At 34.6% G+C, this 21415-nt stretch overlaps 1 protein-coding gene across 5 annotated transcripts in view; it reads right to left on the minus strand.

Moving 5' to 3' along the window:
- rad50 (DNA repair protein rad50) overlaps positions 1-21415 on the minus strand; it is a 664851-nt gene that overhangs the window by 383293 nt on the left and 260143 nt on the right. For all 5 annotated transcript variants that reach the window (XR_016548684.1, XR_016548685.1, XM_090396855.1 and 2 more), the window contains exons 16-17: positions 19743-19844; positions 13969-14081 (exon numbers count right to left, since the gene is read on the minus strand). Coding sequence is in view for 3 of the 5 variants with exons in the window: in XM_090396855.1 (XP_090252981.1) it covers positions 13969-14081; positions 19743-19844 (215 nt within the window). In the remaining 2 variants the exon portion in view is untranslated. The remainder of the gene's footprint in view (positions 1-13968; positions 14082-19742; positions 19845-21415) is intronic.

Here is a 21415-nt window from a genome sequence, read left to right on the forward strand (position 1 = left end):
GTACGAACCTAATCACGCGGAAAATTAATGTGTAAAAAAAAGAGATAAAGTGTCACGAATGCAATATTGTTTCACATTCAGACATATAGCAAAAACAAGGAGCAATTACATATTTTAGTAATTGCTCCTTGTTTTTGTATTTAATATCTCAAACTAAATGTCCCAAAAGGCACAGTATAATATAAATATTAGGGACACTAAGGAGAGAAATAGCTTAAATATTTGTATTTTGGGGTGATATCTCGTACATAGATAAAAGTTGAATATAGATAAGTAGAATTTCACTAGATAGAATAAAAATCATAAAATGGGACACAACAATGGGAGTTTACTTAACAGGCCTTTGTGCCAGACCTGGTTAAAAGCCTTAGAGATATCAAGGGCAATCACTTGTGACTCACCAAACCTTTCCACATACTTATCCAGATATGGGTGACATAAGTGAATAGATCACCTGTTGACTTACAGTGATGAAAATCATACCAGCAGTAATTTATTAGCTGAGAGTCTTCAAGACAGCATAGTAGCTAAATATCGACAGCTCTTTCCATTACTTGGGAAAGAGCTCGAGTAAGAAAAACTGGACAGTAGTTTGAGAGTATAGATTTGTTTCCATTTTTAAAGGAAGGTTGAATATGGGCTTTCCATACTGCAGAGTAGATACCAGTGGAATAAGAGGGTAAAAAAGATGATACATAATAGGAGTCAATTGGATCACTGCGAGAGGGTGGAAGATAGTGCAAGTGATGAATTTCAGTACCAAAAGGTAAGTTCTTTTTGGAAGTATTTAGCGACAATTAAGATCATTCTTTTTGCATTACTGTATTTATAAGTGCTTGTGTGATTAACTATAAGAATAGTGTGCTTAATTTTTGGATTTTTAAAGGTTTAAAAGCTGGATTGTGTGGTAAGGTGCTGATGCATTAGTCAATGGCAGGTGATCTCGATGTCTGTGTGATTACGTTCACTGCAGCATGTGCAAAATGCATGACCTTCACAGAACAAGATTTTTGGAAGGAGAATGAAACTGGTGCACATAGTTGTTGAAAGCCTTTTGTTAGTGAATGCCAAAAGTGTGAAGGAGAGTAAGAATGATAGCAGTGAGTTGAAAGACGAAATGCATGATGATGCAATTGTCATGGTGTTGCAAGCAGTATGAGTGACTGTATGAATGACATGGTAGAAAATGAAGCAAATGACCAGAAGGTAATGGAAAGGATAGCACACTTACATGGAGTTCTTCACAGAATAAAACATAAGATTGAGTTGCTTGGAGAAATGACCGGTGGATGGTATGAGTATATGTGAAAGAAAGGGGAGAGAAAGCAGAGCATGACAGAATTAAAGAGTGAAAATAAGGATTGGATTTTGTATGGTGATTTATTGATACGAGTACTAGAGGGAAGTGTGATGAAATCATGTTTTCCTGGAGCTAGGATAAAGGATGCAAAGAATTAAGATGAAAGAGATGTTTATTTTGGCTGGTATAAATGATTTAGCAGGTCACTAGTGTAGTATGTGTGTGAAGACGTGAAAGAGTTACTGGTTCATGCAAAAAAAAGAAGAGTGAGAAAGTAAAAGTTGTAAGTCTGTTGGCAAGATATGGCAGAGGTGAGCTGAGTTGGAGCTATGATTGCGAATGAGTCAGTGTGCAGATTGTGCAAGAGGAATAGTGTGGAGTTTGTGGACTTGTGGAGTGAGATTGATGGAAGAAAAGATTTATATAAGGTAGATAGCTGCATCTAAATGGATTTGATGTCAGGAGTCTTGAGATTCAGGCAACCTAGAGGTTATAAGTTGGAGAGTGATCACGTGAGGTAAAATGTAGCACTATGGGTTAACTTTAATGGGCTTAGTAACACAAGGTGTAAAAGAAGTTGTGAGATGATAAGGGCATTACAGTTTATGCATACTAATACAAGTATTCAAAATGAGGTTGGAGAGTTTTCGGCAATGGTTAGCACAACTTCATCAAAAGCTATAGGCATTAGTGATACATGTCTGACTGACAATATGGTTATAGGAATAGAATGAAAGGGATGCAGCATCTTCAGAGAGTGAGAGAGGACAGAAGGAACAAAATGGGGAGGGGGATTCAGAGGACAGTTCATTTGGGGCTATCTAGTGTGTAAGAGAGAGGCCAACAGGACTAAATATGTAATTAGTTGCTACTATAAGCCAGGGGTGAATACAGTAGAATGTACATGACATGCACTCACAAATTAGCATGGCTAGTACATGTTGAGTAATTATTATGGGGGATTTCAACTATGGGAACATATATTGGAAGAAGGAATGGTTACAGGCAAAGAAGGAAAAATAATTTATACAGCTACTGAGAGATAATTACCTAGGTGCTTAAAATTACATAATTAGATAATTAGATGCTTAAAATATTGCAGAACCTTAATATGAACACCGTCATGGGATTAGATTGGCATATTGGCCTGTGTATTACAGAAACGTACAAGGGAATTATCAGCTCCTCTACCAAGCTGTTTAATTTAAAGCCTCAGTACCAGAAAGGTGCTAATGGAATGGAAAGAGGACAAAATAGTCTCAGTACATAAAGCAGACTTCAAGACAGAAATAGCAAATTATAAGCCAATCAGCATCCCAGGAGTGGTGGTTAAGTTATTGGAGAAATTTGTGAAAGACAGAATTCAGGACTGGATGGACAAGAATATGATACTCTATAAAGGACAACATAGTTTTGTAGAAGTTAGGTCTTGTCATAGTAATTTTTTCTTCCTTTTTATAATGAAGTGACAATGGAGTTGGATAAGGAAAATGGTTACTCAGTGATATTGTTAGACTCTGCAAAAGCATTTCACATAGAACTCTATTGCATAAATTGGAGCAAATGGGGGATGGATATGAATCTGGTGATTTTGATTAGAGGGCGGCTGATGGACTGATATAAAAGAGTAGTTTATGGAGGATTCGAGTCCAGGAAACATTCAGTTGTTTGCTGATGCTAAACTGGAATGAGCAGAGATCCTGCAAGAAGACTTAAAAGACTAGCAGTAAGGTCAAAGGTAAATGGCTACCAATTTAATGTGGCAAAATGTAAGGTGATGCACTTTGGAAAGAGATCAGAAACTGTGTACTATATTGATGGAACTGAACTGCAGGAAACTGATCAGGCCAGGGAATTGGATGTGATTGTAGATAGGGAGTTGAAGTTTAGAGGGCATATTGCTAAGATAGTAGCACAGATTACATGGTTGTTAAAGAACATGCTAACAAACACGTGTAACCAGCTGCCAGTTTAATGTGGCCAAGTGTAAGGTGTGCACTTTGGGAAGAGATTAGAAGCTGTGTACTATATTGATGGAACTGAACTGCAGAAAACTGATGAGGTCAGGGACTAGGATTTGACTGTGGACAGGGAATTGAAGTTTAGAGGGCATACTGTGAAAGTAACCAAAAAACAGCCCATCAGATTACATGGTTGTTGAAGAACACACTAACAAGCAAGGATAGAGAGGTTATTATTTTCCATATAAGCCTTTAATAAGGCCACATTTGGATTACTCCACAGATCTGGACTCCAGGACTCTGCAGGGATGAAGTTGTGGAGAGGATCCAGAGGTGAGTGACTACAGCAGATCTGTAGAATGCCACCTATGAGAATAGATGGACTATCTGTAGGCTTCAAAAATTAGCTGATAGGCAAAAAAGAGGAGACATGATAGAAGCATTTAAGTTATTAAAGAGGCTTTAAAGGACTGACACTGAATATTTTTTTCCCATACATGACAAGAAAGGAGAAAACAAGAAGTCACCAGTGGAAGCTGTATAAGAAGAGTGTGGTTAGCACGGGTGTTAGGACTAGATCTTTTGCTTGGAGGGTGGTGTATTGGTGAAATGGGCCAGAGGTGGCTTGGGGTGTTTTGTCAGTAAATGACATTAAGGTGAGGTACAATAGGTATATTATGTGAATGATGGCTAGTGTGTATGAATAATGGATCTCCCACGATGAGTCTTCTGTCTCCATGGAGATACCCATATAATAATAATAACTCTGGAGCACAGATCTTTAGGACAATCGGAGGAATACCATCAGGGCTCGGAGACTTTTGGATATCCAATTTGAGTAAAATTCTCCTGATCTCTTTTTTGGCAAAAGGACACACTGGACACTGAGTGTAGAATGTGTGGGATGGTTGGGGGACATTTACCAAAATCAGTAGTACAAGAATGGGAGGAGAAGTAGGAATCCAGAAGATTGGCTTTTTCTGTGTGATGATAGAACAGAGCCATAAGAATGCAACAGTGGTGGGCAGAAGTCACAACTAATAGGTTTGGCTACAGACCAGAATGCATGGCTGCCATAAGGACAGGATGCAAGTTTCCTGCGCTTAGCTCTCTCAAAGTCAGTTGACATGTTGATAGCCTTCTTGCAACTATTCCAGGCTTTGGTATAGATAGCGAAGGGAATAGAGTATTGAATACAAGCCAGTTATGGTATGGTATGCTTGATTCTTCTGTTGTACAGCTTTGACTCACCCATGGGAGAATCTAGGCTTAGAGAGAGGATGGGAACTTACGTGCAATGGGGGAATAAATGTTGTTTTATTGGCAATAAAAATCACTGAAGTAATATGTTCAACACATGGATGTAACATCAGACAGCTTGAAGCAATAATCCATCCAAGGAAATGTGGCATAGTGGTCTCACTTGGCTTTCTTGTAATGCCATATGATGTATAGATGCAAGTGATTGTGTTTGTATTGATGCATGGGAGAAGAGATCAGCATGAAATTGTGGTCGTAACTACCTAGAAGACAGTACATTCATGGTGTACTTGGATGAGCGGTCTGGTAGGCATGTGTACTATTTATGTAAGATCATTGGTGACAGAAAATGACTCAGTCTCTCTTCCTGCTTGATCTATCCAATTGAAAGAGGAGGGCCAGAAATCACCTCACTATTAAGAAAGCTGGACTGAAGAATAGCGACTTTTAGCAAAAGGAAATTCAGAATTGTTAGTGGCAATAGGAGAGCAGCAGAGACACCAAATGAATTTGATAGAATTGGATACAGAGATTTTCAGTCAAAGAAGGTCAAATTCAGAAGATTCCAGATTGGGCACTCTTTGGCATGGTATGTCAGAGCAAACATATGGACAAACTCTATCTTGGGGGGGGGGGGGGAGTTGAGGTGATTAGGGTTCAGATAGAAATCTGGATTTCTGTCAAAAAAAAAGTAGGTGGGTTTTGCAGACTGGAGATGGAAAAGAACATCATTGAAGTTTGAACACAGGCCAGATATATTGGTGTAGATATTAAGTAGATTCTGAGAGGTTTGATGTTGGTCACATTGGTCATGCACATTTCCAATGAAATGATAGAGTTTGAGTTTTCATGCTAGCTGGTAGCAAGACTGGATTTGTTATTTCGTGCTCCTTTTTTTTATAACTAAGTGTCCATCCTGTTCATTATGTTGAATTTTTTCTTGACAATTATTAATAAGACTATTACACTTTTTTTATAATCTTTGTCAAGTAGCTTTATTTTATCCTCCTACATGTTTCGCCAATCTTTTTCTATTGGCATCCTCAGGGAATACAAACTAGTAAGCTAAAATGAAGGTTACAGACTAGGTTATAACTGATAGTTCTAATTCATACAAAAAATTGGTATTGTGCGTGTCTCATTAACGTGATTTATTCATTATGGCTCATTACATAATTGTTATGAAAGTTCATTTCTTTGATGTTTAATGATCTGATAAAAGTTTTCCAAATTTCTGGTAAAATTAGACCTTGATTCTTGTTTAGGTTTTCAGTTTTACGGGCGACTGTAGCTGCTTCTTTAAAGGTTCTTGAATGGTAGTTATCTTCTATGTATGGCATAAGGCTCTTATCCCACTCAATGTGATGGTTAGTAGAGGCAAAGTGGCATGAAAGGCCTGAATTGCCATCCTTTTCCAATCAAAATACACTACTTTTCACTCATACAACTGCTAACATTATAAGAATGCAAAAATCTAACCATCAGATACTGCTCACTTATTTTGGATGGTGCACCAAAATCTTCCTAAAAATGCCTGCTTTTATCCAGAAGCAGGCAATCCAGTTAACTGTTGATTTCTCCCTTCCTCCCCTCTCATAAATTTTTTATTTTAATCATTTTCTGAATGTTGTTCTGTTTCCTAATACTCCTTTTGTATGTATTTTCATGGAAAGCTGAGCTTTGACCCTGTCAAATTAACTTCTTGTGTTCTTTTTTTCATTTTCTCTCTCTCTCTCTCTTGTTTGGAACAACCTTTGGAAAACATGCTCTTTTCTTTACTCAGTTTTATCTTTAGAAACAAATTCCAATTTACTTGTTAACTTCTTGTCCACACATACCACTTTGCTATTGATTTTGCATCCTGATGTGTGAGGTTGAGAATTATTAAACAGATTTAATAATTCTTTGCTTCATAATGTGATCCATATAGATAATGAATAATAGCAGAGATAATGTGCACCCATGTCACATGCCTGATATAACCTCAAATCTTCCAATGAGTGTCTTTAAGTCTAACTGCTGACATACAACTTAAATAGAAAATATGTATTGCTTGATATAGTGTCCCATTTACACCATATAACTGTAGTGTTTTGAAGAGATTTCATTTCCCTTTTCTAGATCAGCAAAACTTAAACAAATCCTTGTTATATTCCCAAGATTTTTCAACTGTTTGTCTTAGTGAAAATCTGATCTTGACAAACTCTATTTAGCCTGAATCCAGCTTGTTCTTCACGAAGCTTCCCTTCCACAATTTGTTTAGCCATTTCTCAAGTATACTTGCATAAATCTTACCAGGAACACGTCTGGGAAATACCTATGTCATCTTTGCATTCAGTTTTATTTTCCTTTTTATAGATGTGTACTATGAGAGTTATGCTCCAATCCTCTGGAATTTGACCCTCTGACCAGGCTTTTCTAATTTTTATGTTATGGAGGTCACAACTCAACCAATAGAATACAACACAGATACACCAAAGACAGAAACACCAAGCCAGCATGACATAGCTTCCACTTCCCCCATGAGCTTCGAAGATGACTCACTGTTGAAATGGCTCACACCCTGTTCTCCCAACCCTGATCTCATCCCATATCCTTCTCCTTCCCCAAAAATTTCAATTCACCCCAATCCCAAAGTATTCTCTGCCCACCTTTAATAATTTAAAAAATATAAAAAACCAGGTTTTTCAAAAAAAAAGTTTGCATACCTCTTGCCTCACCAATAATTCTCCCACATCTCTCAAACCCTACTTTTCTGACCCCTTTATAGTTCAGTCATACTTCCTTCAACAATGAATGTATATCGCCATGCTCCAGAATACCACCAAAAAAGAAGACAGCCAGCAACATCGCACAAAGGTATGTCTGGTTTTTTCTTCCTATATATTCTTCATATATATCTGTCCATATAAAACATCGGTAATGCCCTAAAATTTGAGTAAAAAGTCAATAACATTATAAAAAAGGGGTAAATAGCCATAAAAATTATATTTACTTAGAGGAGTAACATGGGAATTTTCCCAGAAATAATACCTTTCAAAGAAATTACTACAGACTTCAAGGATATCTTTTTCTCCATTTTTCATGTACCTTTATCATCTCTAATTCCTTTTATAGCACTCTTTCCTCAATTTCTGAGCTTCTTCAACAACCTCCAGAATATCTTGCCACTTCTTGATATTTATTTTCTATGTTCTTGCCAAAATCCTCCCATGTGTTTTGTTCAGCTATTTTATCACACTGTTTCGCTTTCTTACATTTGTCTCTGTATTCTCTAAGAGCAAAAGCTGACTTATTTGTCAGGAACTTTTGATATGCTTTCTTCTTTTCTTTCACTACTTCTTTAACTTCTTGTGTCCACCATGGAGTTCTGATTTTTCTATCCTTACAGACAATCTCACCACATGCCTCTCTGATTGAATCAATCAGTCTTTTCTTCAGGGCTTGCCACTGCATCTCCAAGGTTTGGTTCTTGTTCTGAAAGTCTTTCATTTTTTCTTCAATCATGTTTGTGTATTTTAGTCTATAGTTCACATCTGCAAGCTGCTCAACTTTTATTCGCTTTAAAACTTTCTTGCATGTTTTTCTTTTCAAAATGAAATTAAATTTTATCCTGCTCAAGACTAAATGGTGATCACTTCATTTTCAATTCCTCTGTATACGCTTGTGTCCTGAACAAGTGGGAAAACAACACTATCAACTATAACATAGTCAATGAGACTTTTCTTATTTCTTGCATCTTCTCTCTATGTCAATTTGTTCACATTTTCATGCTGGAACATGGTGTTAGTAATAACTAATCCACATCCTGAACAGAAATCCAGCAGGCATTTACCATTATTATTACCTTTGCACTTTTCTCCAATCCTTCCCAAAACATTTCTATATGTCTGGTAATCCCTTCCTACTCTGTTGTTTAGATTTTTAACAAGTACCAACTTTTCCTTTATCATTGAGTCAGTTGCCTTCTCTAATGCCTCAAAAAATTCCTTCATTTTTTCCTTGGTAGAACCTTCTGTGGGACCATAAGCACAAATAAGTGTCATTGACAGATAACTTGGGGACTAAAAATCTAGTCAAATCCAAAGAAAATATCCTTTTATTAACAAAAGGATCTGACAACTTTTCTACTGACATGAACAATCAGTTTATTAATTAAAAAAAGGGAAATTTTAAAATAAGGAAAAGACAGTTCTAAATAAAATAATACCAATATAGGTTCTTTAAAGCTTTGTCCTTTCCTTTAGTGTTACATGGTGATCAGCATTCATTTCAGTCAAATTATGAAGACTACAACCATGTTAGAAATAACTATTTTAATTTCCCAACATTAAATTTAACAACTATGGTAAAGCTGGATTTTCTGATCATGCGCTGAATACTTTACACAGAATTGACTGGAAAAGCATCTGTTGTTTACATCACACCAAAAGGTGGTATGAATGTAAATTTAAGGAGATTTGTGAAAGCCTTATCAACAACCCTAATCTTAACAATAATGATGATCTAAAAATCCCAAGAACATGGAAGGTACATATTCTACTGCATAACCTTTCTCCCTAAGAGTTAATTATAAATGGGACTATAGGTAATCCAGGATCTTAAATCTAATATAACAATTCTCATGTTAAATCAGGACATCATTTTTACTGTAATAAAACTATATATGTGGGAAATTTTTTTTATCTGATGTTGTCATAAACAGAATATAGCTTTGATTAGTTATTTTATTTTATTTCTTCAAGAGGTCAGGCCAGTAGAATAATCATTGATCAAATCATTGTCTCTTTAGCATGCTATGTGAAATGTAATATAGCTTGTCTCTGTGTGTGTGTATATATATATATATATATATATATATTAGGATAACCAAGCAATTTTATATGCTTGGTTATTTTAGCTCCTAATCCCAAGTATGCAAACAATTAAGTTTGCGCCTGAAACAAAGTTCAAGTCTAAAGATGGTACAACACCAGGGCAGCTCATTGTAAAGGTGGTTAAAGCTTTGATCACTATTCTTAGTATTTTCCTATAATGTAAAGCACATCTCACTAGAAGATGTATACTGCAATGCATTATGGGTGGGGTCACTACCCAGACCGGTTTCGACCTTTTTTGAGGTCTCCTCAGTGAGTAGCTAGACCCTAAATACCAAGGTTTTAGTAATACAAAGCCTTATCAACTTTACCTATATAAGTTGCAACAAGGTGTATTAAGTTTTAATAAAAATCTCTGGAGGAGATATTGATGGGAATAAATTTTTAACTTGGGTATATTGTATATTAGGATAACCAAGCAATTTTATATGCTTGGTTATTTTAGCTCCTAATCCCAAGTATGCAAACAATTAAGTTTGCGCCTGAAACAAAGTTCAAGTCTAAAGATGGTACAACACCAGGGCAGCTCATTGTAAAGGTGGTTAAAGCTTTGATCACTATTCTTAGTATTTTCCCATAATGTAAAGCACATCTCACTAGAAGATGTATACTGCAATGCATTATGGGTGGGGTCACTACCCAGACCGGTTTCGACCTTTTTTGAGGTCTCCTCAGTGAGTAGCTAGACCCTAAATACCAAGGTTTTAGTAATACAAAGCCTTATCAACTTTACCTATATAAGTTGCAACAAGGTGTATTAAGTTTTAATAAAAATCTCTGGAGGAGATATTGATGGGAATAAATTTTTAACTTGGGTATATTGTATATTAGGATAACCAAGCAATTTTATATGCTTGGTTATTTTAGCTCCTAATCCCAAGTATGCAAACAATTAAGTTTGCGCCTGAAACAAAGTTCAAGTCTAAAGATGGTACAACACCAGGGCAGCTCATTGTAAAGGTGGTTAAAGCTTTGATCACTATTCTTAGTATTTTCCCATAATGTAAAGCACATCTCACTAGAAGATGTATACATATATATTGTTTGCATACTTGGGATTAGGAGCTAAAATAACCAAGCATATAAAATTGCTTGGTTATCCTAATATACAATATACCCAAGTTAAAAATTTATTCCCATCAATATCTCCTCCAGAGATTTTTATTAAAACTTAATACACCTTGTTGCAACTTATATAGGTAATGTTGATAAGGCTTTGTATTACTAAAACCTTGGTATTTAGGGTCTAGCTACTCACTGAGGAGACCTCAAAAAAGGTCGAAACCGGTCTGGGTAGTGACCCCACCCATAATGCATTGCAGTATACATCTTCTAGTGAGATGTGCTTTACATTATGGGAAAATACTAAGAATAGTGATCAAAGCTTTAACCACCTTTACAATGAGCTGCCCTGGTGTTGTACCATCTTTAGACTTGAACTTTGTTTCAGGCGCAAACTTAATTGTTTGCATACTTGGGATTAGGAGCTAAAATAACCAAGCATATAAAATTGCTTGGTTATCCTAATATACAATATACCCAAGTTAAAAATTTATTCCCATCAATATCTCCTCCAGAGATTTTTATTAAAACTTAATACACCTTGTTGCAACTTATATAGGTAAAGTTGATAAGGCTTTGTATTACTAAAACCTTGGTATTTAGGGTCTAGCTACTCACTGAGGAGACCTCAAAAAAGGTCGAAACCGGTCTGGGTAGTGACCCCACCCATAATGCATTGCAGTATACATCTTCTAGTGAGATGTGCTTTACATTATGGGAAAATACTAAGAATAGTGATCAAAGCTTTAACCACCTTTACAATGAGCTGCCCTGGTGTTGTACCATCTTTAGACTTGAACTTTGTTTCAGGCGCAAACTTAATTGTTTGCATACTTGGGATTAGGAGCTAAAATAACCAAGCATATAAAATTGCTTGGTTATCCTAATATACAATATACCCAAGTTAAAAATTTATTCCCATATATATATATATATATATATACACAGAGACAAGTATATTATTAATATTAAAGTCAAAACGTTGGGAAATTAAAATAATGTCTAACATGGTTGTAGTCTCCATAATTTGACTGGAATTTAAGCTTTGTGTTATGATAAAAGTATAATTTGGGAAATTTAATTGTCATTAAGATTCATAAAAGACGGTTCACAAAATATCAGAAAGATGTATTTGACTCAGGATGGGATACCAATTTCTTTATCTCGAATCCTGCTGAATGTCAGATAAGGCAGGTTCAGATAAAGTTCCTCTACAATCAGTCCATTTTTTCTCACAAAAAAGTATCACAAAATCATTGCACTGTAGCATTTTATATGGTCATTAAAGCATAATAACAATGTTTCTAGCAAAGTCTACTCAGCAACTCATGCTCTTAAATCTATCCTCTTGGTATAATTTGTTACCTATATCTATCCTCTCCATTGTTTTTGTACCTTTCATTATTCTTTACATTGTAATCTTTCCTATTGTCTACTCATTTATCAACACTTAATAGTAAGGGCCATATTTTTTGCATGCAGAACTAATGAGTGGAATATACTGCCAGAGGTAATCATGAGCACTGTGTCAGTGAATGTTAAGGAAGTATGATGGACATTATGTTAGGTATGAGTCTCCATGATGTCTTATCATCTTTATGGAGATGCAAATATAGTAATAATAAAACAGACTTTCATCATTAATATATAAATTTAACAGCAGGAAAACTAAGAACAGAGCTCTATGGCACCTGAAATTCATATTGTTCTTTTAAATTTCCTCTGCCAGATAGCATTTCTTTGATATCTGTTAGACAGTTTCCCTGCCCACAAAAAAAAAACACCATATCAAAGGTCGAGCTTACCATAACCAGCTACCTCAAATAGAAGATTCCATAAAAATGAGCATCATCAAACTTTTCAAAGAACATGCAAAGATATGTTCCATAAGCTGGATTTAAGTGAGATCCTATCAATCATATTTTACTATATTTCAATGGCAATGCCATCAAAAAATAACTTATTCAAGTATTTCCAGGCAGTCCTAGAAGGTCAACAGTTTTACCACATACTGATTGTATCTCCCTTTATAATCATTCACTGATAAAATCCTCTAAACTTCCTCTGAAAACAATTCCATTTCATTCAACACTTTCAAAGTAAAAAGAAGTATCAATATATTCCTTATATCCTGGCTAACCACATTTCCAAGGATGATCCTTTGTTCTTTATTCCATATTTTGAAAAAGTTCAATATTAATCTAAATTTTAAAAAAATTTCTTTAGCAGCTTATGTGATTTTTCTACATATCTCTATTTAAGCTAAAAAAAAACAACTTTGCAACTTTAGACTTTTCATCTCTCCTCGTGTAAGAACTTTTTTGACAATTTATCTAATCAAGATCAATATATGTTCAATATAAGTACAGATGATTATTAAATAACAAAAATTATTTAATTTTTGAATTTTAATTACCATATTTGCCGGCGTATAAGATGCACTTTTTTCCTTCGAAAATAAGTCTGAAAAAGAGGATGCGTCTTATACGCCGATACTCAGTTTTTTATTACTTTCATTTCTGAAATTTTCTCTATTCCGAGTTACGCGAGTTCTTTCTTGCTTCCTTGTGGTGTGCGAGAGCATTCCAGTTACATAGAGTTCAGTGAATGCACATGTGCTGTCATCGACGATTACTGTCGTTAAATCACAGATTTGCCGTTAAATGTTCTTTAAATTTCTTGGCAAATTATGGCTGAAAAACGTCGGCATTGCTACAATATTGCATACAAGCTACACGTGATTGCATATGCTAAAGAACTTGGAAACAGAGACATTTCGAGCCATCCCCAACTGATAAAATGATAAGAACATGGCAGAATCAGGAAGAGGATCTAAAAAAAGCAACTCACAGTAAATATAACCTATGAAGTGGAACTGCAAAATGGCCAGAACTTGAGGCAGAACTGAATACTTGGATTTTAGACCACAGAAAAGCAGCCTGCCCTGCTGGTATGGGATCAGTTTCGTTCTCACAGAACAGAAGATGTTAAAAATAAACTCAAGGAATTGAAAACTCAGTTAGCTGCAATTCCAGGAGGTCTAACTAGTCAGCTTCAACCTTTAGATGTCTGTATTAATAAACCATTTAAGGGATTTATGAAGGAGAAGTGGATGCAGTCTTCAGATTTTGAGGTTATGTCATTAGGAAGAAAGAAGAGGCCTAGAATTTCACAAGTTTGTGAGATGCTGTGAAAACGGAGACAGTGGTTAAATCGTTTAAGAAGTGTGGCATTAGTAATGCACTGGATGGTACAGAGGACAATTTGTTGTATGAGGACTCAGATTCTGATTTAGAAGAGATTTCAAATGTCTCTTCATTTAGCCCAGAAATTCATCTCCAGAGCTAAATGAAGAGACACTTGAAACCTCTTCTATATCAGAATCTGAAAGTAGACCTACTTATTACTTTATATTTGAAATACTGTAAATTCATTATAATATTCAGTGGCAGTTTTTTCCTAAAAAATTCCTGAACATTATATTATTAAAAAAAAATAAAAGTTTTACTTTAACTTTCGAAGACAACTATGGAGTTTTTCCTTGTTTTCTTGCAGTTTCCGAATGTTATTTTCCAATTCCACAACACTGACTGAAGATTCCAAGGACACAGCTTCTTCTTTCTATTAAATACATATTTGATCTTTGAATTAAGCATTCCAACACAAGAAATGCTATTACACGTTTCAAAATTCTTAAAAAGGTGACATAATAGGTGATTATTATTTCAAAAATACTTTCATAAATTATCAGTCAAAATGAAGATCTACTTTTGAAATCTTTAGGATAAAAAATTAACATTCAAGATCTAATGATAAGAAATGATAAATATTTGAAATAAAATTGCAACTCAACCCATATAAAAATCTCATATCAAATAACTAAACCATTATCCTAACTTTCCCTCTAATACAACAAAAAAGTCATAATAGTCAACTTCCTCCTCATTTGAAAGTACGTACTCACCACTCCTAGTCCCCCCTCATCTATCCCTGAACTTCTACTACAGATGTGTTTTGAAAAATCTGACATTTCCAGAACATTTGATTGGGCCTGGTGTCCTTCAGTTTACCTTCCATTCAGGATATTTGGAAATTGATTTTTCTTTTTTTAGATTATTCACTGCATGTCTTTAGGAGCAGCAGCTTCCTCTTCTGAATTCTTTGCCAATGTACGAGTGCCCCATGGGTCTATCTACTGTTGTCACCCCCCCCTTATATATGAGTCATATTCATTCACCAACTTCTGATCCCATCTGCAGTTCTGCTGATGACAGTATCCTCCATTTCTTCTGCTTATTTTACAAACCTTACACAGCACAAACATTCAATTTTCAAAATTGTCTAAAATCAGTATGGTGTGTGTGTATCTCTTCATACCAGAACAGGTTGTATAAGATTTGAAATTTATCCTATTGAAGAATGATAACCGTTTTTCAATGCTACCAAAACACTAAATTCAAACAGTCCTGCCTTCTTACAAAAAGACTGATTCAACTTCCCTTATGTATATCTGATGTAATCGGGATAACCAGAGAATATAGCATATTTTTTGGACTGACATTTACTTCTGGCCCTTTCCTGGTGCAAAGAAGTCTTTTAGATTCCTAAACTTTTCTGCTCAAGATGCCACATTTCACTGGTTGAACTACTTAATCCTGTACAAATCCTTCCTAAAATTTCATAATGTCCATATAAAGGCAATTCAGTAAATCAATAATTACTCTTACAGGCTCTTTGATCACTATTTCAGAGTTGGTCTGCTTCTGTATTATATCCTCTTACAGGAACTTCAAATGCATGATGTTCCAATTTACTGGTTTATATTCCTCTACTTTTCACTAATAAGCAGCAGTTGTCTAACAGCCTTTTATAGAGAAATTGCAAGTCTAATAAACCTGCTTATCTCCTTCCTCTTTTGTTTCATCTGGACTCTTTTCTGAAATACCCTCTTGCACATCCCTTCATGAGCATCTCCAATCTTTATCTGCCTATGCTCGCCATTACTATACTAGGATTCTACAACTTTCTTAATGTGAGAATGATATAAACAATTTCATTGAAACATCTCCCCTCCCATCCCCTGCTTTTATCAACCTCACACATCAGGATGCAAAATCAATAGCAAAGTGGTATGTGTGGACAAGAAGTTAACAAGTAAATTGGAATTTGTTTCTAAAGATAAAACTGAGTAAAGAAAAGAGCATGTTTTCCAAAGGTTGTTCCAAACAAGAGAGAGAGAGAGAAAATGAAAAAAAGAACACAAGAAGTTAATTTGACAGGGTCAAAGCTCAGCTTTCCATGAAAATACATACAAAAGGAGTATTAGGAAACAGAACAACATTCAGAAAATGATTAAAATAAAAAATTTATGAGAGGGGAGGAAGGGAGAAATCAACAGTTAACTGGATTGCCTGCTTCTGGATAAAAGCAGGCATTTTTAGGAAGATTTTGGTGCACCATCCAAAATAAGTGAGCAGTATCTGATGGTTAGATTTTTGCATTCTTATAATGTTAGCAGTTGTATGAGTGAAAAGTAGTGTATTTTGATTGGAAAAGGATGGCAATGACAATCAAGGAAAAGCAGGAGTAGTCACAGTATCCAACACTAAATACGAGGCTAATCTTTTTGAATGGCAGGCAGTCTCAAGTAGAGTGATGTGGGCAAATATCAGAATGGGGAACTGGACAATGAGACTTATTTGTGCCTACGGTCCAACAGAAGGTCCTACTAAGGTAGAGGTGGAAGAATTATTTGAGGCTTTAGAGAAAGCAACTGACACAATGAAAAAGGAAAAGTAGGTCTTGTTGGGGATCTAAATAGCACAGTAAGAAATGATTGTCAGACATACAAAAATATATTGGGAAAATTTGGAGAAAAGAGCAAAGCTAATAATAATGGCAAATACCTGTTGGATTTCTGCTCAGGACATGGACTGGTTATTACTAACACCATGTTCCAACATAAAAATGTGCACAAATTCACATGGAGAGAAGAGGCAAGGAATAAGAAAAGTCTCAATGATTATGTTATAGTTGATAGCGATATTTTCCCACTCGTTCAGGACAAAAGAGTATACAGAGGATTTGAATATGAAGTGATCACCATTTAGTCTTGAGTAGGATAAAAACTGAATTTCATATTGAAAAGAATAATATGTAAGAAAGTTTTAAAGTGAATAAAAGTTGAGCAGCTATCAGATGTGAACTGTAGACTAAAATACACAAATATGATTGAAGAAAAAATGAAAATGTTTCAGAACAGGAACCAAACCACCTTGGAGATTCAGTGGCAAGCCCTGAAGAAAACACTCATTGATTCAGCCAGAGAGGCATGTGGTGAGGTTGCCTGTAAGGATAAAAAAAATCAGAATTCCATGGTGGACACAGGAAGTTAAAGAAGTAGTGAAAGAAAAGAAAAAAGAACATCAAAAGTTCCTGGCAAATAAGTCAGCTTGTGCTCCTAGAGAATATAGAGACAAATGTAAGAAAGCTAAACACTATGTAAAACTAGCTAAACAAAAGTCATGAGATAACCTTGGTAAGAACATAGAAAATAAATACCAAGAAAAGGGGCAAGATATTCTGGAGGTTGGTGAAGAAGCTCAGAAATGGAGGAAAGAGTGCTGTAAAAGGAATTAGAGATGATAAATGTGACATGTTAACAGGAGAAAAAGATATCCTTGAAGTATGGAGTAATTACTTCAAAAAATTGCTAAATGGAACAAGAAGTGATGCCAGCACAGTGGTAAAAAACACTGACCAGGCATGCAGTTAGGAATAAATATCTATACCAGAAATGCTCAAATATAAAACCAGAAATGCTCAAGTATGGAGGTATAAAAGTCTTACAGTGGCTGCACTGCATAGTTCAGAAGGTCTGGACAGAGGAGACAAATTCCAGATGACTGGAGTAGAGTTCTCATAATACCCATATATAAAAAGGGAAATAAAAGCTGAATGTGAGAATTACAGAAGTTACTGAAAGTAAGAAGAATTACAGAATTCTCTACTGAGTTTTTCTGGTAAGATATATACATGCATACTTGAGAAACGATTGAGAAGGATTGTGGAAAAGAAGCTTGGTGAAGAACAAGCTGGATTCAGGCCAAATAGAGGCTGTCAGGATCAGATTTTCACTTTTCGACAGATAGTTTTGAAATCATGCGAATATAACAAAGATCTGTATTTAAGTTTTGTAGATCTGGAAAAGGCATATGACAAGGGACCAAGAGAGAAGCCATTCGAAACAATACAGTTATACACCCTCTGCCCAAAAAGAAACCGAACTTTTAATAGAAAATAAAACACAGGCCAATTATAATTATTCAAACCATTTATTTCAATCAATATACTCTTCCTCAACTTCCATACAGCGTTTGGCACGGTCATTTAATTCGTTAAATGAGTTTTTCATAGCGGTTTTTGGGATACTGTTGAGGGTCATGGTTACTGCTGCTTGAACGTTTTCAATGGTGTCGTATTACTTTCCTTTCATCAGCAAATGAAGTCAGGGGAAGAGAAAAAAGTCACAGTGTGCTAAATCAGGTGAATACGGCGAGTGATCCAGTACACAAACTTGGTTTTTGTTTGCTCAAAGACTGTCTCACAATGTTTGAATGATGAGATGGTGCAAAACTGACCAGCTGCCTGCATCATGATATTCATGCCGTACACGACGAATTCTCACTATCAATCACTTCAATACTTAGAGGAGAAGAAAAATAGCAAAAAAAGCCCAACCTTACTGGGTGATGTTATGCTATATTATCTGGATGTGGAAGTATAGAAAAGCAGAAACTGTTCTCAACAGCTTCGGGAAAAGGACCATAAAGCACAAATACTATTTGAGCAGAATTTATGCTTTGTGGTCATTCATTTCTATTTATTAAATTAGACAATCAAATATCAAATATTGGTTGGGATTATGAGGAGAATGCAGGATGAAGGCTCCATGCAATGTACAATTATTTCAGTTATCCCATGAAAGAAAATATTTGAATCAGGAGAAAGGAAGAGTAATAAGACCACAGAAAGAAGTCATGGAAGTACCCAATTTGGCACTGTAGTGCTAAATCACAAGAGAGACTGGATGGGTAAAGGACATTCCCAGTAGAAGAAACTTGGATGAGGTTACAGTCCAAGATACCAATTTCTTATTTCTAAGAGATGGAGAGTCTCTTAGAAATAACGTGACATGCACTACCACTTACATGAATGTAAGTAGTAATGTGCACCATTCATGCAGGTATCAAGGAATGGTTATTTAGTAAGCAGTATCTTTTATTTTTAATGTATTACTAATATTTGTTTCTGGTTGGAGTCTTGCTGTTTTCTGCAGAAAAATTCTTATGAACCTAACTTTTCAGTTCACCATGGAGTTCCGATTTTTCAATTCTTGCAATCAACTTTACCATATGCCTCTCTAGCTCAATCAATGTTTACTTCAGTGTCTGCCAATGAATCTCCAAGGTTTGATTCTTGTTTTTAGGCTCTTTTATTTATTTATTTTTTTAAAATTAGGTTATGTATTTGAGTCTACGCTTCACCTCTGAAAGCTGCTCGACTTTGATTTCTTTTAAAACTTGTGCACATATTTTTCAATATGGAATTCATTTTTATCCAGTATACTCCAAATTAAATGACCACTTTCTATTTCAAATCCCCACATATTTGTTTCCTGATTCAATGTGAAGATATCATTATCAACAACAACAATAATGTCAGATATACTTCTTGTGTTTTCTGACTGTGTGAATTTGTGCACATCAATCTTTATGTTAGAATGTAGTGTTAGTAATATCTAATCCTGGTCCTAAACAAAAATTGAGGAGATGCTTACTATTATATTATTAGTTTTGGTCTTTTCTTCTAATTTTCCCAAAACATTTTTATGTCTAGTATTCATTTACTACTCTGCTTTTTAGATCTCTATACACATAGCATAAATAGTACTACATGTAATACCTCTGTAACTAAAGCACTGGTGCAATCTTGTGGGAAGACACCAGATTGCACCAGTGAGATGAGTGTGTAGTGAAGTGGAGTGGAGTGGAGTAGAGAAGATCAGGGTGCCCTCCAGCAATGAGTCACATAATAATAGTAATATGAACATTCACTGATTTCACTCACCCACAGCCTGAAGACTTTGAAAACTTATATAAGATCTCATATTTTAATACTGATGTAAATATAAACTTATGCTGGAGATTATTATAACAGTAATGTAAGAATAAGCAACTAGTCATCGCTGATAAGAATATTATTTCAAAAAAAAATTCATACCATATCTCTCAGATCTTTTTCTATATCCTTTTGTCGAGAAGCCATTGTATCTAAACTTTCAAGTTCCTTCAATATCCTTTTAATCCTGTCTTTGTTGTTATTCTTGAAAAATAAAATATACATTTAAACTAGTCACAATATTTCAGATAATATAACAGTATTTTATGCATACAACATACACATACATATACATCCAGAATCTTTATCGTCAGAGAGATTCATACAGACACTTAATCTTTAAAAAAGACTCATTGCAGTGATTTTATAAGGGACAAAAAAGAGAAAAGTGTGCCACGGGAAATTTTCTTCAGTGCAGCTTTGATGCTATGGAATTTAGCCAGAACTTTTCAGTACTTTCTGATATTGAGTAAATTTACTATTGCCTTTGGCTGTATTAGGCACTGCTAATATATTAGTTTGAGATAAATTTAGGATCACAAGAGCTAAGAATCATAACATAAAATATAAAATGCTGGGCTGCTTCAAAAATAGCAATTTCATAATACAACGTTAAATCTTATTATTCAATTTTTCACTTTTTTTGTTTTCAAGATTGACTCCTAATTTAATCTTGAATTACTGCCATAAGCATTAATTACTGAGATGGTATGTTTTCAGATATGTTATATAACCTATACTTTATACATGTCTCTATAAAAAGATGTCCAACAATGACAGGTAAAGTAAATGGGGTAGTCAAAGATGTTTTCTTGACAGAGGAATTTTTTTTTTTTTCATTCATTATCATATGATAACATATAGACAAGGAGACATTGCCATTACATTAAGTAAATAAATAACAAAAGCACGATGTTTAAAATTACTTTTGCACAAAAAATAACATTTCTATAACAGATGCAACACAGTTTAAGGGTATTTACATTATTAACATAATTTCTCATACATAAATCAGGAATTAACATAATTCCTGATTTATGGATTATTAACATAATCCATAAATCAGGATTATGTTAATAATGTAAATAAGGGTATTTACATTATTAACATAATCCTGATTTTCTTTTCTTTCTTTTTTTTTTTTTTTTTTTTTTTCATAGAATCACAGGGTGATCGACAACTTTTCTCTTTTTGGGAGTTCTGCTTTAATCCTGAAACACTAGTATGATTTAAAGAAAACATTACTGTTAAAGAAAAAAATGTGAAATTAGTAGTCATCAAAAATTATACAACTTCTCAGACATTTATTTTAATTTATTATTTTCATTAAGGATATCTTAAAAATAACAATTATTAATTTTATATATTCCACACATTTTAGTTCTATGATTAGTGCATATATATATATATATATATATATATATATATATATATGGACATTTTGTGGACAATACTCCCATTAAGACCCTTACCTGAAAGAGATCAGTGAAGGGAGAAAAAATGGTAGATTGCAGCCTCCTCTTTATTTTCATACACTATAATATATGATATTATAGTGTATATAATATCGATATAATCTTTCAAACACTTTCTCCGCTGCATAAGTTTTTCAAAGCCTTTGTCATAAACTCTTCAGGTTGTTTTCAGAATATTTTCTAACTCTACTTTTATCATTACTGAAATGCATCTCAGGTATATTTTATCATAATTGAAAATGCATCTCAGGTATATCCACTTGAAGTGGATATACCTGAGATGCATTTTCAATTTAGAAA

The sequence above is a fragment of the Typopeltis vanoorti genome, chromosome 8, assembly GCF_054136105.1.
Source record: "Typopeltis vanoorti isolate ZY-2024b chromosome 8, IOZ_Tvanoo_1.0, whole genome shotgun sequence".
Classification (NCBI taxonomy): Eukaryota; Metazoa; Arthropoda; class Arachnida; order Uropygi; family Thelyphonidae; genus Typopeltis; species Typopeltis vanoorti.